The sequence below is a fragment of the Ranitomeya variabilis genome, chromosome 2, assembly GCF_051348905.1.
Source record: "Ranitomeya variabilis isolate aRanVar5 chromosome 2, aRanVar5.hap1, whole genome shotgun sequence".
NCBI classification, from domain to species: domain Eukaryota; kingdom Metazoa; phylum Chordata; class Amphibia; order Anura; family Dendrobatidae; genus Ranitomeya; species Ranitomeya variabilis.
In genome coordinates, this window is record NC_135233.1 from 970917678 (window position 1) to 970937988 (window position 20311).

At 44.9% G+C, this 20311-nt stretch overlaps 1 protein-coding gene across 3 annotated transcripts in view; it reads right to left on the bottom strand.

The window, feature by feature from the left end:
- HLTF (helicase like transcription factor) overlaps positions 1-20311 on the bottom strand; it is a 136274-nt gene that overhangs the window by 113060 nt on the left and 2903 nt on the right. For all 3 annotated transcript variants that reach the window (XM_077290834.1, XM_077290835.1, XM_077290836.1), the window contains exons 2-3: positions 18335-18545; positions 6936-7102 (exon numbers count right to left, since the gene is read on the bottom strand). In XM_077290834.1, coding sequence (XP_077146949.1) covers positions 6936-7102; positions 18335-18545 — 378 coding nt within the window. The remainder of the gene's footprint in view (positions 1-6935; positions 7103-18334; positions 18546-20311) is intronic.

Sequence of the window (20311 nt, forward strand, 5' to 3'; positions counted from 1 at the left end):
TTTGTAGTTGCTCTCTGCAGAAGCATTTACAGGGAGTGACCATTATAGTAAAGGAGCCCCTAAACAGTGAGAATAAAGAACCTGACAGCTTCAACGCAGCTTTACAAGAAAATAAATAAATACATAGCAATACTTATATATCATTTCTAAACACTCTTTCTGTGATTACTTTGCATCTCCGTTCATACTGCACCCACACAAACAAATGATACACCACTTGAAAGGTAAACTTGCCCCCTTCAGCAAGAAAATAGCCAAACAAACCACACATCCACAATGCGATCACAAAATACAGTTTAAACATTAATTTTGATAAACCTGCAGTAAGGAAAAATGACCTGGAGGCCCCACACTACCCCAAAGCACAACACTACAAAGCAGCTTACAGACATCACAAACAAATCCTAACAGATTGCACACTTCACTGCAGGTGAGTCACACATGCAAACACATTTGGAAACATGCACTGCTTATTCTATTGGAAACATTCACTGCCTATTGTACATTTCAAGCTGCATTTGGAGCACAGACCTGACATTGTTTTGGTTTGGAATTACTTTGCAGGAAGACTAGGAAGAGGCGTATAAAAAGCAGGCCTCGAAGCAGGCCAACACGAACGAGACGTCCCAGACCTCTTCAGACACCATCTCAGCGAACATCAAACAGGCTACAACTAGTGATGAGCGAGTATACTCGTTGCTCGGGTTTTCCCGAGCACGCTCGGGTGGTCTCCGAGTATTTATGACTGCTCAGAGATTTAGTTTTTCTTGCCGCAGCTGGATGATTTGCAGCTACTAGACAGCTTGATTACATGTGGGGATTCCCTAGCAACCAGGCAACCCCCACATGTACTCAGGCTGGCTAGCAGCCGTAAATCATCCAGCTGAGGCACGGAAAACTAAATCTCCGAGCAGTCATAAATACTCGGAGACCACCCAAGCGTGCTCTGGAAAACCCCAGCAACGAGTATACTCACTCATCACTAGCTACAACGTCATGAACAAAGGAAACAACGACTTTTAAAACCATAGACAGGCTCAACAGAAGCACAGACAACACATAGTGAATCAGCGTAGAACACTACTGCAAGAGCACTGTATCGATTTAGTTCCACCTGATTACTTCCCGAGTCTACAAGACATCTGTGCAAGGAGGTGCCAACATTCACTTCCAATGACATACTGTTGTGCTCGCTTATTATTTCCAGACAATGATGTTAAAACCCACAGTGTTAGGAGTATGGATAAGGTATGTCCACATTGTTCAGCAAAGCTCTATTTAGGTGAAGTCGATCGTGACCCATCTGCTTCCATCTGTTGCCACAAGGGAAAGGTTCAATTACATGCCATTACTGTTAGTAAAGAACTTCAGACACTTATTGAAAAGATTGATCACGTAGCTCAAAACTATTTGCAAAATATATGGCAATTTAATAATGCTTTGGCTTTTGCTTCAGTTCAAGTGAACTGTCAATATTCCTGGCAGGGGGCCGTATTGTTTCAAAATACATGGCCAGGCTATTATAACTTTAAAGCGTTATAAAGCGTTTGAAACGCTTAAAATTGAATGTTGATAACAAAACAAAACAAAGCATTATAGACAATTATTATATGTCAAATATCATTGTATTATATGTTACTTAATGGCAAACAATGCCTATAAACATGAGTCATGTTATGTTACTAAAATGAAACCAAAATAAAAATATTGGAAAATACATGGCCAGGTTTATCACATGGTGGGAAGTTTACAACCACCTGAACCCAACTTACGCAGGCCTCTTCATTCGAGACTGACATCATCACCCCCTATGTTGTGTTTAAGGAGGTTTTATAACAGCGATATTTTATTTTGCTAAGACATTTTTTTGGCCTCTACTTATCAAAAAAAAATTTTGTATTAACAATCTATATATAAATACCTGACTGTGTTCATCATGTCATTAAATACATTTACATTTCACCAGTTCGCTTTTTTGGAAATTGCCTGCGCCCCCGACGACTATTGTGCGAAAATTTTGCACAGGCCAACTAGTTTAATCAATTATTGATAATACATATATGGAAACAAATGATCATGACTGTAATGGCTAATCACACACACTAAGGCCATGTGCACACGTTGCGGATTTCCTGCAAGTGATTTACAGTACAATGTAAATCAATGGAAAAAAAAAATGCTGTGCTAATGGTGCGGAAAATTCCGCACTGAAAACGCTGCGGGTTAAAAGAAGGAGCATGTAATTTATTTGTGCGGATCTGCAGCGTTTCTGCACCCATTGACTTGCATGGAGTCGGGCATATCCGCAGCAAAACCGCAGATCTAAAAAAGACTGTGTGCGGGGAAGTTGTGCGTGTCTGTGTGCGGGTGTTTGTGTGTGTCTGCGGGGCTGTGTCCGGCGATCGTGGGGGTCTGCGGGGATCGCGGGGCTGTCGGGCGTCTGTGCGGGGCTGCTGGGGGTCTGTGCGGGGCTGTCGGGGGTCTGCGGCGGGCTGTCGGGGGTCTGCGGTGGGCTGTGAGGGGTCTTTGGGGTGTGTGCGCGTGCAGGCATCGTCCGATGGGACTACAAGTCCCATCGGGCTTTGTCTGCTACAGTGACAGTGAGTGACACATTAGCCAATGATGGGACAGTAGTAGTTCCATCATCCGGCTAATGTGTTGAATGAAAAAAAAAAAAACGAACATACAACATACGACACTACATACAACATACGACACTACATACAACATACGACACTACATACAACACACGACACTACATACAACACACGACACTACATACAACACACGACACTACATACAACACACGACACTACATACAACATACGACACTACATACAACATACGACAGTACATACAACATACAACAGTACATACAACAGCACATACAACATATGACAGTACATACAACATACAACACTACATACAACATACGACAGTACATACAACATTACATACAACATACAACAGTACATACAACATACGACAGAACACACAACATAAGACAGAACATACAACAGTACATACAACATACGACCGTACATACAACATACGACAGTATACAGTGGGGCAAAAAAGTATTTAGTCAGTCAGCAATAGTGCAAGTTCCACCATTTAAAAAGATGAGCGGCATCTGTAATTTACATCATAGGTAGACCTCAACTATGGGAGACAAACTGAGAAATAAAAATCCAGAAAATCACATTGTCTGTTTTTTTTATCATTTTATTTGCATATTATGGTGGAAAATAAGTATTTGGTCAGAAACAAACAATCAAGATTTCTGGCTCTCACAGACCTGTAACTTCTTCTTTAAGAGTCTCCTCTTTCCTCCACTCATTACCTGTAGTAATGGCACCTGTTTAAACTTGTTATCAGTATAAAAAGACACCTGTGCACACCCTCAAACAGTCTGACTCCAAACTCCACTATGGTGAAGACCAAAGAGCTGTCAAAGGACACCAGAAACAAAATTGTAGCCCTGCACCAGGCTGGGAAGACTGAATCTGCAATAGCCAACCAGCTTGGAGTGAAGAAATCAACAGTGGGAGCAATAATTAGAAAATGGAAGACATACAAGACCACTGATAATCTCCCTCGATCTGGGGCTCCACGCAAAATCCCACCCCGTGGGGTCAGAATGATCACAAGAACGGTGAGCAAAAATCCCAGAACCATGCAGGGGGACCTAGTGAATGAACTGCAGAGAGCTGGGACCAATGTAACAAAGTCTACCATAAGTAACACACTACGCCACCATGGACTCAGATCCTGCAGTGCCAGACGTGTCCCACTGCTTAAGCCAGTACATGTCCGGGCCCTTCTGAAGTTTGCTAGAGAGCATTTGGATGATCCAGAGGAGTTTTGGGAGAATGTCCTATGGTCTGATGAAACCAAACTGGAACTGTTTGGTAGAAACACAACTTGTCGTGTTTGGAGGAAAAAGAATACTGAGTTGCATCCATCAAACACCATACCTACTGTAAAGCATGGTGGTGGAAACATCATGCTTTGGGGCTGTTTCTCTGCAAAGGGGCCAGGACGACTGATCCGGGTACATGAAAGAATGAATGGGGCCATGTATTGTGAGATTTTGAGTGCAAACCTCCTTCCATCAGCAAGGGCATTGAAGATGAAACGTGGCTGGATCTTTCAACATGACAATGATCCAAAGCACACCGCCAGGGCAACGAAGGAGTGGCTTCGTAAGAAGCATTTCAAGGTCCTGGAGTGGCCTAGCCAGTCTCCAGATCTCAACCCTATAGAAAACCTTTGGAGGGAGTTGAAAGTCCGTGTTGCCAAGCGAAAAGCCAAAAACATCACTGCTCTAGAGGAGATCTGCATGGAGGAATGGGCCAACATACCAACAACAGTGTGTGGCAACCTTGTGAAGACTTACAGAAAACGTTTGACCTCTGTCATTGCCAACAAAGGATATATTACAAAGTATTGAGATTAAATTTTGTTTCTGACCAAATACTTATTTTCCACCATAATATGCAAATAAAATGATAAAAAAAAGACAATGTGATTTTCTGGATTTTTTTTTTCTCAGTTTGTCTCCCATAGTTGAGGTCTACCTATGATGTAAATTACAGACGCCTCTCATCTTTTTAAGTGGTGGAACTTGCACTATTGCTGAATGACTAAATACTTTTTTGCCCCACTGTATACAACATACAACATATGACAGTACATACAACATATGACAGTACATACAACATACATGTAGACATACAATACATACAGTACAGTCATACATTACATACAGTACATATTCGCCATCACCTTGTCACTTTGTTCCCCGTAGCCAGTGTCACCTGTAAAAAATATTAAAATAACAAAAACACTATACTCCCTGATCTGCAGAAATCCAATTAAAATGAGTGTCCCACGAAGATCTCCCGTGGAGAGCAGCAGCATCAGCTGATGCGACCGCTCTCCAGGGGCTCCAGGAATAAAATGACGGAAGGTATCCTTCCGCACTGTATTCCTCCGCCACTGTAAAAAATAGTCTCTAGTCTCACTTGTGACACTGCTGTGTGAGAAAGTTCCCACGCAGCAATGCCATAAAGTGAGACCCTGAACTAAGGTAACCTCAGTGATAACACTGCAGGAGCCATTGTGTCCTGTCAGTGTGTCACTGAAGGCCCTATAGAGCAGTGACATCACCCGATGTCAGTGTTGTATAGGAGAGATCATCGTGGGACACTCGTTATTAATTGGACTACGACGGACAGTTAGTATACGGTTGGTTTATTTTTTTTTATTTTTTGCAGGCGATCGAGTATGGTAAGTATGGTTAAATTAAGAATATTAAAATACTTTTTTCTGGCTGTGTCTTTATTTATTTTTTTAACCCTTTCTCTACTATTGGATTAATAATGGAAAGGCGTCTCACCGACGCCTCTCCATTAACCCGGCTTAATGTCACCTTAACAATAGCAAGGTGACATTAACCCCTTATTACCCCGTATTCCACCGCTATAGGGGAGTGGGAAGAGAGGGGCTAAGTGCCGGAATTGGCGCATCTTGCAGATGCGCCATTTCTGTGGCGGCTGGTATTTGTAGCTGAGGGGGGGGGGGCAATATCCATGGCCCCTCTCTAGGCTATGAATATCAGCCCGCAGCTGTCCGCATAGCCTTTCAGGCTATAAAATATAGGGGGACCCTACATCATTTTCACACATCAGGTTTTTGCCGTCAGGCCCAATCCGGCGAGTTTTGAAAAAAACGGATCCGTTTTTTTTTCCGCCGGATCCGTATTTTTCTCATAGGAGTTGCATTAGCGCCGGATTGCGCCTGATGGCCACATGTTTCATCCGTTTTTTGCCGGATCCGTCAAAAAAGCTGTTTACGGCGGATGGAGAAAACATACAGAGGAACGGTTTTTCTGTCCGGCGAAAAAACGCACAGCGATGGATCCAGTGAAAAAGTATGAAACTGAGATGTGAAATTATGTATCCGGCCTCCGAATCCGTTTTTTCATGCATGTTTCCATTCAAATCATGCACATTTTCCATTCGCTCTCTTTTTTAAAAAAAAGTATCAGTTGCATCAGTTTTTCAATATTTGCAATGGATCCGTTTTTCAAAAATTCACCCGATCCTGACGGAAAAAAAACTGATTTGTTAAAGTAGCCGAACTATCCATATATCTATCTACATCTATCCATCTCATTCCTTCTATCTATCTCAGGCCGGCGCCACACTTGGCGTAGGAAAATACGGACCGTTTTTTACGGGCGCAATACGCAGAAATGTTCCCAAAACAGTGTTCTGTATGTAATCCGTTGGCAAGACTTTCATTGGCGGATATTTTGAGCAATACGCTGACAAACGCAGCATGCTGCGCTTTTCTACGCCCGTAAAATGCGGCTGCAAAATATACGGCAGATAGGAGCTGCCCCATAGAGAATCATTGGTCCGTGTGCAATGCGTAGTTTTTGCGCCTCTCATACGTCCGTAAAACTCTCTAGTGTGACGCCGGCCTCTTTCCTTCTATCTCATTCCTTCTGTCTATCTGTGTGTAATGGGGTGTGGGTTGGACAAATGTAAAAGAGGAGGTTGGACAAGAAATGACATCACAAATCTTTTTTTTCTTCTTCAATAACAGATCTTTATTTAGCTTTCAAAAACGCATACAAATCCGCATAGAAAAAACGCAGTGAAAAACGCAGCAAAAATGCACCTGCGTTTTCTGGCAAGAGAGGGAAGAATCTGCACAGGAAATTCCACAGGCAAATCCGCAACGTGTGCACATACCCTAATTCAGCTATGCATTTGAACCAATTTGTCCAGGCCAGAGCATCAAGTTTAATAACTTAATTGTCAAATTAGAAGCATTACCAGCTAAATGCACAGATGATACTAGGGCTATAAACCATATGAGATGCTACAGACACAAGCCTTGCATTCTGTGAAGCTGTAACTTACCCTTCAATTCTCACCATCTTCTCGTCCATAATTTGTGCTAAAGCTGCAGCAAGTTCTTTCCTGATGTGACCAACTTGTTCCCCATTAACATTATTCACTTTGACGGCGTTCTTGTCATACGGATTGCTCGGCTCTCGCTGGAGGGCTACCATTTCATTATTGTTTACCTGCAAAAAAAGACAATGTATTATTTAAAAAATATGTATGTCCAGCTATAAAATGTTCTTAAAGGGGTCAAAACAAAGACACTGTATTCATCACCCTCCCCAGGTCCAGCACTGAGCCGGAGTCTATTTTTGCTTGCTGTTGACAGAGCGGGAGCCAGTGACCTGGCGGCTCCGAGACGCTTATCCAGTATACCAGGGCACAGCAATGAGCTCACTTATTGGCTGTACACAATAAAGGAGGATATATACAGATGACAAGTAGAAAAAAAAAATATTTGTTTTTTTTCTAGATAAAACTGAACAAGTTTTTATACGCTCGTGTGAACCTACCTTAACAAACACAAGGAGAAGCGAGAGAAACTGGCAGAGACTCACGCTGGACCCAGGAAGGGCAAGTAAAGCAAAAAAATCACCTGCAAAGGCTGCCTAAGCGTTTAAAAAGGTCCCTAAGGGTATGTGTCCACGTTCAGGATTGCATCAGGATTTGGTCAGGATTTTTCATCAGTATTTGTAAGCCAAAACCAGGACTGGAACAATTAGAGGAAAAGTATAATAGAAACATGTCACCACTTCTGTATTTATCACCCACTCCTGGTTTTGGCTTACAAATACTAATGAAAAATCCTGACCAAATCCTGATGCAATCCTGAACGTGGACACATACCCTTAGCCTGTTTCAGTAGGCTCCACAATCATGGGGAAAACTGCCGACTGCTGCTGCAGTCACTGACACACTCCACAAGGAGGGTAAGGCTACTTTCACACTAGCGTTAACTGCATTACGTCGCAAATCCGTTTTTTGCCGAAAAAAACGGATGCGTAAAAAAAAAGTGAAAAACGTATGCAACGCATACAGCATTTCGACGGATCCGTCGCAAATCCGCTAAACGTTTCCGTCGAAAATACTGGATGCGTTGCATACGTTTTTACCATCCGTTGCATCCGTTTTTACGACGGATCCGTTTTTAAAATGGGAGGCTCCCAAATTTGATTGGCTACTGGAAAATATGGAAAACTATATAGTTACTGTTTTTACAGCCCATCTTTGAGGGTTTTAGTTTTGTGGCAGCGATGGAAGGTGTTCTTGTGAGGATTGCTAGTTTGGTTACTGACGTTATCTTTGAGACGAATCGCCTGGATATCATAGTGCGGGAGAAGGAGGCGGCAGCGGAAAGACGTAGGATGCTTCTGCAGCAACGGAGACGACTGTGGATTCATCCGATTAATGAACTACGGATGATGATAAAGGGATCCAAACCCTAACCCTACCCCTAACCTCACACCTAACCGTTTAATGAACATTTTCTGACAGTCATAGTGCCACGTATTTCAGTGCCACGTACTATAAATACTATAACTACGTGGTTATACGTGGCACTGAAATATCGTGGCACTTATATTATATAATTATAAAGTGCCACGTATATAAGTGCCACGTATATAAGTGCCACGTATATACGCGGCCATATATGTGGGGTTGAAGGCCCAGGCCAGGTTTATATAGATTTGGGGGTGTCTGGCCAATTGGCAACAAAATCCAGCTTCTGAGCATGCTCAGTGTAAAAAAACGTATTGCAGCGCTGCATTGCGTCGTACGACGTGTCCCGACGCATCCGTCGCTCATAGGCTTCCATTGTAGTCAACGACGCATGCCGCAGGATGCGTCGCGACACGTTTTTTAGGCGGAGACAAAAAACGCTACAAGCAACGTTTTTTGCCAACGACGTATCGCCAAATTTCGACGCATCCGTCGTAAAACGTACACGACGTATGTCAATCCGTCGCAATACGTCGCCAATACAAGTCTATGGGGAAAAAACGCATCCAGCAAAAACCTTTGCTGGATGCGTTTTTTCGAAAAAAAGACGTTTTGAGACGTAATGCAGTTAACGCTAGTGTGAAAGTAGCCTAAGCCACAAAAGGCCATTGCTAAAGAAGCTGGCTGGTCACAGAGTGCTGTATCCAAGCATATTAATGGAAAGTTGAGTGGAAGGAAAAAGTGCCGTAGAAAAAGGTGCACAAGCAGCCAGGATAACCGTAGCCTTGAAAGGATTGTTAAGAAAAGGCCATTCAAAAATTTAGGGGAGATTCACAAGGCGTGGACTGCTGCTGGAGTCATTGCTTCAAGAGCCACCACACACAGATAATCATAACATAATCATCAACATTAACAGAAATAAACACTTGAAATAGATGACTCTGTTTGTAATGACTCTATATAATATGCGAGTTTCACTTTTTGTATTGAATAACTGAAATAAATTTTCAAATTATTTGTGAGGAGCACCTGTACCTGTGCTCTTTCGGGATTTTAAATGTCATATGCCATAGCAGTTTCCAGCTGACAGGTACTAGGACGGGCTGGGTAAAAACATCTGCTCCAGACATACGTCGGGTGAGAGCAGCGTCCTGTCAGGTATCCTGAGCGCGTATTCTTCTATTCGCTGAGCCTGACAGGAGCTGCTGGAATTCACTGTCTTCAGCCGGACAGGGCATTTCTGCTCAGTCTGACAGAATCCTCTCTGTATCGTGAGTAATCTGAGTAAAAGTGTACGGTAAGTGTTGTTTATTCCAGCAGCTCCATGCCGTCCTGCCCTCCACTAAACCGATCTCGAAGAATATTTTCAGCTAAGCGCACAGATCGATACTAAGAATTACAAATATATGTATCTTGAATATTGTTCATATTCTGATTTACCCAATATATAGAAGCTTGTGCTGATTTATAATTTTTCTTTATATAATTATACCTACTACTCCTGTATAGTAACGCAATCCAACCACACTGCCTCTCAGCACACCGAATAACAGCAGAGTCCGCCGCCGCGGATGACAGGGTTTCAGCGCCGAGGAAAGCGCGCGCACTCTACTGTTCTGCTGCAGGTCAGGTATTACAGCGTGGACGGTGCAGGGATAAAAGGGTAATCCACCATCTCTTTTTTAGGGTGCCCTTGAAGGGACCTGTCACCCCTAAAAGTCAGCTCAGGCGTGGCACATCGCAGGAGAGGATACGGAGAGGCGACACTCTCCGTGCTCGCCTGTTGATGGTTCGGGGAGATCGGAACCTTGAAAGGATCCGTCACCCCATTCGTCCGTGGAAAAATTAAAAATCAAAAAGGCATAGAGTAAAAATTGAAAAGTAAAATAATTAGACTTTTGAGTCTGAATAGCAGACCCGTCCATGTAGGCTGGTTTCACATTTGCGGTTGTATCCGCATGCGTCGTGTATTCCTGTATTTAACATTAGGGACGCATGTGTCTGCGATCGGTTGCGTTTTGCCGCGTTTCGTCGTCTGCGGTTTGGCGCGGTAAACGCTACATGTAGTGATTTTAGAGGCGTCAATTTGCCGCCTAGAAAAGTATGCGGTTGTTAGTGGAAGGAATGCGGCAAAAAAACGCATTGCTATCTATGTGAACGCATGTGTTCGCAAAAGCATGCGTTGCACCACAGGAAAACATGTCTAGACACTGATTAGCCACCCCCCACATACAAACTGATAAAGGGAGGGAGTGGACATTTGCAGGTCACTACTCAGCAGACTGGGAACAAGAGCAGACGCAGCAGAGCAGACACAGGAAGGAATCTACACTCTGAACAATGTGAGTATATCCTAGCCAATGTCTTTATTTTCTGTCTCTATATGTCCTAATTTCTGCCATTTCTTTCTTTCTGCGTGCATCAGAATGTCTTCTTCTTCTGACGAGGAGCAACGGCCTGGGCCTGCACAAGCCGAACAGGTCATTGAAGTGAGTACTCACCTTCTCAGATTGGTAAGTATTTACTGTCACATCTACACATATGACAATTTTTTTTCCTTTTTTTAGAGAACTTCTTCCACTGCGGCAGAGGCTCAGCAGGAGCAGCAGGGTCACGGTCGGGTGGCAAGGCGGCAGCATGTACGCATATGTGGCTGACTGTTTATTGTATCCTCACTTAACTATTGGATGTTCATTTCTTTACATTCCTCTTTCTTTCCCTTTTTCTTCTTGACTCCTTTTGTTTCTTGACTTTCAATATTCATGCCAGTTTTCTGTCTGTTTTCTTTCTTTTCCTTATGTTAATGTCTCCAACATTAATGGCTTTATTTATTTTTTAGGTTCCAGAACGGGATGAGGACCTCATTGTAAATGACCGCCTTATCTCCCTGGTCCATGAGCGAGTCCCGTTGTGGGACACCCGGGTTCCACAGCACTCGGACAATGTGACGATCCAGCGGATATGGAATGAGGTGGCCAAAGCGATGTGGGATGGCTGGGACAACGCCCCGACTCGGGTCCGAAATGCATTTTGTAAGTATTGCAATGCAGTGTGATGCAGCAGTGACCTTGACCGTGGTCACACAACTGTGTGTGATGAGAGAAACTCTCAGGAGTTTCTCTCATCACACACAGTTGTGTGATCACGGCCAAAAGTCCATTGTCTAACCATTCTTTTTTGTTTTTTCAACAGTGCTCAAAGTCAAAACACGTTGGCATTCGATGAAGGATCGCTTCAACAAGGACCTTCGTCAAGAGAGCCGGGTTCCTAGTGGTTCTGGAGCAAGGATCTGAAAATATAAATACCACTGCATTCTGGCATTTTTGAGACCGGTCCTTGCCCAGAGAACATACCGTATATACTCGAATATAAGCTGAGATTTTCAGCCCAAATTTTTGGGCTGAAAGTGCCCCTCTCGAGTCATGATCGGCGGTGGGGTCGGCGGGTGAGAGGACTGTCGTATACTCACCTAGTCCCGGCGCTCCCCCTGCCCGTCCCACGGTCTTCGGTGCCGCAGCTCTTCCCCTGTTCAGCGGTCACGTGGGACAGCTCATTAAAGTTATGAATATGGACTCCACTCCCATAGGGGTGGGGCCGCATATTCATTTCTCTAATGAGCCGTAATGGTGACCGCTGACAGAGCAAGAGGCTGCGGCACCCGGAGATCATCTGTCCGGGATAAGGAGCCAGGGACGCCGGGAGCAGGTAAGTATGTCATAGTTACCTGTCCACGTTCCACATGCCGGGCGCCGCTCTGTCTTCCGCGTCCTCTTGCAGTGACTGTGCAGGTCAGAGTGCGCGATGACGTACTAGTGTGCGCGCCACCCTCTGCCTGAACAGTCAGTGCGGAGAGGCGCCGAAACGGGACGCTGAGGAGCTGCGGGCAGCAAGAGAGGCATGTCATTTTTTTTTATTGCAGCAGCATTATATATTGCACAGCTTTATAAGGAGAATCTATGGGGCCATACTGAACGGTGCAGAGCATTATATATGGCACAGCTTTCTATGGAGCATCTATGGGGCCATAATGAACGGTGCAGAGCATTATATATGGCACAGCTTTCTATGGAGCATCTATAGGGCCATACTGAACGGTGCAGAGCATTCTATATGGCACAGCTTTATGTGGAGCATCTATGGGGCCATAATGAACGGTGCAGAGCATTATATATGGCACAGCTTTCTATGGAGCATCTATAGGGCCATACTGAACGGTGCAGAGCATTCTATATGGCACAGCTTTATGTGGAGCATCTATGGGGCCATACTGAACGGTACAGAGCATTCTATATGGCACAGCTTTATGTGGAGCATCTATGGGGCCATACTGAACGGTGCAGAGCATTCTATATGGCACAGCTTTATGTGGAGCATCTATGGGGCCATACTGAACGGTGCAGAGCATTCTATATGGCACAGCTTTATGTGGAGCATCTATGGGGCCATACTGAACGGTGCAGAGCATTCTATATGGCACAGCTTTATGTGGAGCAACTATGGGACCATAATGAACGGTGCAGAGCATTATATATGGCACAGCTTTATGTGGAGCATCTATGGGACCATAATGAACGGTGCAGAGCATTCTATATGGCACAGCTTTATGTGGAGCATCTATGGGGCAATAATGAACGGTGCAGAGCATTCTATATGGCACAGCTTTATGTGGAGCATCTATGGGGCAATAATGAACGGTGCAGAGCATTCTATATGGCACAGCTTTATGTGGAGCATCTATGGGGCCATACTGAAGGGTGCAGAGCATTCTATATGGCACAGCTTTATGTGGAGCATCTATGGGGCCATACTGAACGGTGCAGAGCATTCTATATGGCACAGCTTTATGTGGAGCATCTATGGGACCATAATGAACGGTGCAGAGCATTATATATGGCACAGCTTTATGTGGAGCATCTATGGGACCATAATAAACGGTGCAGAGCATTCTATATGGCACAGCTTTATGTGGAGCATCTATGGGGCAATAATGAACGGTGCAGAGCATTATATATGGCACAGCTTTATGTGGAGCATCTATGGGGCCATAATGAACGGTGCAGAGCATTATATATGGCACAGCTTTATGTGGAGCATCTATGGGACCATAATGAACGGTGCAGAGCATTATATGTGGCACAGCTTTATATGGAGCATCTATGGGGCAATAATGAACGGTGCAGAGCATTCTATAGGGCACAGCTTTATGTGGAGCATCTATGGGGCCATAATGAACGGTGCAGAGCATTATATGTGGCACAGCTTTATATGGAGCATCTATGGGGCAATAATGAACGGCGCAGAGCATTATATATGGCACAGCTTTATGTGGAGCATCTATGGGGCCATAATGAACGGTGCAGAGCATTATGTATGGCACAGCTTTATGTGGAGCATCTATGGGGCCATAATGAACGGTGCAGAGCATTATGTATGTCACAGCTTTCTATGGAGCATCTATGGGGCCATAATGAACGGTATGGAGCATCTATTTTTATTTTTGAAATTCACCGGTAGCTGCTGCATTTTCCACCCTAGGCTTATACTCGAGTCAATAAGTTTTCCCAGTTTTTTGTGGCAAAATTAGGGGGGGTCGGCTTATACTCGGGTCAGCTTATACTCGAGTATATACGGTAAGTATTTTTTTGGTGTATTAGGTTGTATTGTATTGCCTTAATTTGTATGTTTCTATTCCACAGGAGTTGATGCTTAAAGGGAACCTGTCACCCCGTTTTTTCAGTATAAGATAAAAATACTGTTAAATAGGGCCTGAGCTGTGCATTACAACAGTGTATTTTCTGGACCCCGATTCCCCACCTATGCTGCCAAAATACGTTACCAAAGTAGCCGTTTTCGCCTGTCAATCAGGCTGGTCTGGTCAAAAGGGCGTGGTGTCTTCCCCCAGATCTTGCTTAGTTTTCCGTTGGTGGCGTAGTGGTGTGCGCATGCCCAAGGTCCTGAATCCACTGCACAGGGGAGTTAAAAGAGCGCGATGTGCACTATTTCATTGGTGATCGGTGGGGGCGGCCATCTTCCTTTGGCCGCGCGTGCGCAGAAGCGGCGCTCTGCTGGCCGCGGCTTCAGGAAAATGGCCGCGGGATGCCGCGCGTGCGCAGATGGAGATCGCGGCGGCCATTTTCCTGAAGCAGAGTTCGCACTCGTGCCCGAGTTTTTGCACTTGAGCTCTGTCTTTCATGATGGACTCAAGGCGATGGGTGGCCAACTGGATACTGCCATTAGCCATATGAATACACGTATCCAGGTGGTCACCAAAAGCCTTGACCAAGTGAAAGCAGACCTCCAGAGTCCAGCACATCATTGTTTTAATCAAATTGAACAGGGCATGTTGGAACACCTTACTCCTGATCTCCAGCTTAGTGTCATGCAATGCTGCTTGCTTATGTGCAGGCTATGCAGCAGAGTCTGTATTTTCAGCAGTGGAGGCATATCCACCTGTGCCTACACTGTCACGCTTGACCTCAATGCCGAGCTCTGCTGCATACCACTGCACGGCCACCTCCATTCCAAGCACTGCCGGACACCACTACAGCACCACCATGCCGAGTGCTGTTGGACAGCCCTCCACCACCACCATGACAACTGCTGCTCCTGCTTGGACCTCCTCCACTGACACCACCATGCAGCAGCAGCAACCGGACCCTGGCATGGCCTTCCCCACCACCACCATGCAGCAGCAGCCGGACCCTGGCATGGCCTTCCCCACCACCACAACCATGCAGAAGCAGCGGCACACGGACCCTGGCATAGCCTTCCCCACCACCACAACCATGCAGCAGCAGCCGGACCCTGGCATGGCCTTCCGCACCACCACAACCATGCAGCAGCAGCGGCACACGGATCCTGGCATGGCCTTCCCCACCACCACAACCACGCAGCAGCGGCAACAGCAGCAACCGGACCCTGGCATGGCCTTCCCCACACCACCATGCAGCAGCAGCCGGACCCTGGCATGGCCTTCCCCACCACAACCATGCAGCAGCGGCACACGGACCCTAGCATGGCCTTCCCCACCACCACAACCATGCAGCAGCAGCGGCACATGGACCCTGGCATGGCCTTCCCCACCACAACCATGCTGCAGCACACGGACCCTGACAGGTCGGCCACCACAGCCAGGCCGCTAGAAATGAGCCCAACGAGGCTCCCCGTAATGCAGCGCCGATCCCAAAAAGGGAAAGGAAAAAAGAAATAGAGGACTATCGCTATCCCTCACCTCCCAATGTGTTTGTAATGTCTGGTTTGTCTCACCCTTCCAGTGTGTCTCTGCCCTCTCATGCGTCAAGCCCCATCCCCGAACTGCCAGACCCCAGTAATTTAATTGCCCCTTTTCCTGCCACCCCTGCGTCGTCCAGTTAGTCAAGCTTCACAGCTACATACCCCCCATTTCCGGCACTCTACCCCAAGCAGGCGCAGTTAATTTTTTTTTTTGTGTAAAAAATAATAATGTTTTTTGCCACCAATAATGTTTGGTTAATTGTGTATTTCGCCGCCAGCAACACACACCGTGCGCCGAATAAAAACACTGCGCCGCACTTATTTTTTTTGCCACCTCATAGCTCCAGTAGTTAGTAAGTACAACACTGCAGCTTTGTCTGTGTTTGGTATAGAGATATGAGGTGGCCAAAAAAAAAAAACTTGTATTTTCTCCATAATCTCTTCCTTCTGCTTACTCTGTGACTGTGTTGCAGACTGAAAAGAACATGGCGGTAATACAAAGCAGAACTATACTCAACAGGTCATGTGTCCAAAAACTCATTAGTTATGACACCTGACCTGGTGAGCAGAGAACTTCCTTGTATGACCTCCATTTTCTCTTCTGTGTACGTAATCTATTTCACACAAAGTGAAGGGACGATGGAGGTCATACAAGGCATATCTATACTCACCTGGACATGTGTCAGAAATAGTGAATTCATGAGGCTGTTATTTGTGCATCATGAATTCATTATTTCTGACACCTGACTTGATGAGTATAGATCTGTTTTGTAAACAGCCATCGTCTATTCAGTCTGCGTCCAATAGATACTGCAGAACAGAATCAGGAAGCAATGACGTCAACTACGTTACCATTAACAACCTAAGTGGTTTGTAGAGGAAATACATAGGAGACAATGTCAAGATAACAAAACACGTAGTTTATTAACAACAAATATTATTAACATTTAAAACATAACTGGTACAGACCCAAACCCAACGGGACATTTTACACAATATTGTCCTGCCATGCCACACGTCCAATATCAGAATCAAAAAAGGCAGCAAATTGGTCCCGCATGTGGCCAACTTCAACAGTTGACCGCAGCGGGTGATGCTGGTAATCTGGCAATGGGTTTGCAACTGGTTCATCCAGTTCAATGTTGGGTCGCTCCTTAGCCATAATGTAATTGTGGAGAACCACACAGGCTTTGACCACCTCATCAACTGTCTCCATTTTTACATTAATGGCTATTGCAAGAATGCGCCATTTTGAGACTAGAATCCCAAAGGTACACTCCACTGTTCTTCGGGCCCTGGTCAGTCTGTAGTTATAAATCCTTTTAGTGTGGTTCAAGTCACGACTGGAATAGGGCTTCAGTAGGTTTTCACACATCTGAAAGGCCTCATCCCCAACCATAACAAATGGCATCGGTGGGCCTTGAGTGTTGGGGAGAGGTCGTGGAAAATTAAAATTTTTGCCATACACACGTTGGCCCATATCCGAGTTCTTGAAAGTCTGGGAATCGTTGCCACGGCCAAAAGCTCCAATGTCCACGGCGATGAAGCGACAGTCCGCATCTGCTATTGCCATGAGCACAAGAGAAAAATATTTTTTGTAGTTGAAGTACTCTGAGCCAGTTCTGGCGGGTTTGATAATGCGCATGTGCTTTCCATCCACCGCTCCCAAACAGTTGGGGAAATCACACACACTCGAGAATTTCTCTGCAATTCCCATCCACATGTCCTCGGTGGGTAGGGGTATAAATCCATCCCGGAGAATGTCCCACAAAGCCCGGCAGGTGTCCGCAACTATTCCAGACAGGGTGGAAATTCCAAGCCGGTACTGGAAGTGGAGGGATAAGCCCTCTCCGGTTGCCAGAAATCTGTAATAAAATAAATAAAAAATAAATTACAATCAATTCTATTTATGGTGTTGTTCTGCTAAAGACATAAAAGAAAATACAAAGAATACATGTCAGACCAACAATAATTAGGACTGGCATTTGTTTAGAATTATTACGTACCTTAATGTAACCAGCAGACGTTCCTCTGCAGGAATCGCACTACGGAGCTGGGTGTCCTGTCTCCGGATGGCTCCTTGGACACGAGCAAGCAAATCCCGGAAAGAGTCTTGCGACATCCTGGTATATTCCGGGAATTTGCCCTGTTTGGCATTAAGCTCGCCATATAGCGTGTGATAGGCTCCACGGCTCTCCCGGAGTTTGATAATAGGGTGTCTCCAAAAACGCCGACGCCGTGTCCTTCTCTGTCTTTCTCGATTTCTTTGTTGCTCCCAAGCAAACGCACAGGCAAGAAACAGCTTGATGCTTAAATCCAGGTTGAAATAAAAGCTCTCCATGCGAAGATCCATCATGACACAGGATAGAGTAGCACGCTGTTAACATTTCAGCAGTCCAAGGGTCTATATATAGAGATCCCATAATACACACCCTCTGTAGTCACATTGGCGGTGTCTGGTTATCTAGATTTTTCTCCTGTAAAATTTTCCACCATGCGCACAAAAAACGCAAACGCATGCAAAACGCATGCAAAACGCATGAAAATACCGCGTTTTTAAAAAAAACGCTGCGTTTGTACATGTTTCCATGTGGTTTTTCCTTCATTTGCGGTTGCGGATTAAACGCTGCGGATTCTAAGGCAAATGAGAAACTAGCCTTAGTGTCAGCCTCCTAGTGGCAACAGCATATACCCACAGTCTGTGTCCCCCAATGAGGCAAAGGAGAAATAATTATACCTACCACTCCTGTATAGTAACGCAATCCAACCACACTGCCTCTCAGCACACCGAATAACAGCAGAGAGTCCAGATCTTCCTCTCCAGATGCAGAATCATCCGCTGAAGACGTAATGTCTTGTACTTCATCAAAAAATATATTGGGAGAAGCGTGCACCACATGGCTACCTCTTCTGTTATACTGCGGAGACTGCAAGAATTTCCAAGCTGAGCCCCTGGTGAATTTGCAAGAGGAACAAAACAGTTAATTGGGTTGTGCAGAACTGATGAGCTACGCTTAAAGCCGTGGCCTAAGGCCGGAGGAATCACACTAGAGCATAATACGGACGAGTGCTATGCGATAAAAAAAGAAAAAAAAAAAATATCGCATAGCACTCGGACCAATGTTAATCTATGGGGCAGCTCGCATCAGGTCAGGCGGAATTTTCTCGGCATATATATATACACATACACACACACACACACCGGTATATTTTTTTTTTTTCCATATGGAGCTGGATAGCAGAATGGCCGATAATTCAATTGTCGGGTTCTGTAAAATCATTGCAGAAGCCGATAGGATATGAGACATGGTTTACATACAGTAAACCATTGCATATCTGTTAGATTTTTATATGTCCCTCACTAATAATGTTAGTAGTGTGTGTGTGTGTGTGTGTGTGTGTGTGTGTGTGTGTGTGTGTGTGTGTGTGTGTGTGTGTGTGTGTGTGTGTGTGTGTGTGTGTGTGTGTGTGTGTGTGTGTGTAAACTTTTGGAGCTGTAGCTGTTAAATTAAAGAGTTAATTCACAGAAAAAAATGGTGTTGGCTCCCGCGCAGTTTTCTCCGCCAGAGAGGGAAAGCCAGTGACTGAGGGCAGATATTAATAGCCTAGAGAGGGACCATGGTTAATTAAGCCTGGTTAATAATGGAGAGGTATCAATTAGTGATGAGCGAATATACTCGTTACTCGGTAGCAATCACTTGGACAATCACTGCAGATGTCCCAAAGTCTGATGGAGTCTTGATCACAGATGGCCTCTCTACCCCAGTCCAATCCCTGTAGTTCTTGCAAATGTCAATCTGTGGTGCTTCTATGGGACAGAAGAGGCCGTCCTGTCACCCGGCCAGCAGATGACGTCACACCGACCTGCTGTTATTTCTGAGCACAGTCTGCGCTGGAGTTAAACTGATCCTGGAGCTCAATCCTCTTTTGAAGATGGTCCTGGCACTTACTGAACTTTCTTAGGAGACAGCTGGGACCCCCTTAAAGTGAACCTGTCACCAGGTTTGGCCGATAGGAGATACGGCCACCACCTTTCAGGGCTTATATACAGCATTCTGTCCTCGCCCCTATTGAAGAAGCTACGGCGAAACAGCGCTTGTCGGGCGCCGGGGAATAGTACCTGCACTCCACCATCAGCGCTAGGCACCATTCTAGGTACTTCTGAATCACAGGTAATTAGCCCATGTCATGGGACCCCCCCCATTTTGGTACTCTTTATGAAGCATATAGTAGTTTTACTTTCCTGCCTATTAACAACTAATGCATACATATTAATCCTATATGACCTATAGCTGATAATTGCTTGGTCCCATTCCGTAAGATTCAATGAAACAACAGAACCATGTAAAATAATGACATGGCTCAAGGAATGCAAAATACACAATTTTATTGACAAAATTTAAACATAACAATAAAAGCAGCAAAAAAAGCAGCAAAAAACAAGGTACCTCACAGTGCAACTAAACCATCACTCAGGTCTAAGGCACTATGAATATATGCTTCTTATTGCACCACCCCACTCCACTGAGGATACTTCTGACCATAATGAAATTAATGCATAGTAACCAGACCCCTTATTCAAATATCAACGGCTGCCACTGGTAAATCATACCTAAGTGGAACAAAACCTATTACGGGTCTTTCTCATAAGTTCCTAATCCAATCAGAGTCACCAAAGTGCGGGTATATATGTGCAAATATAAGTATAAGTATATTTA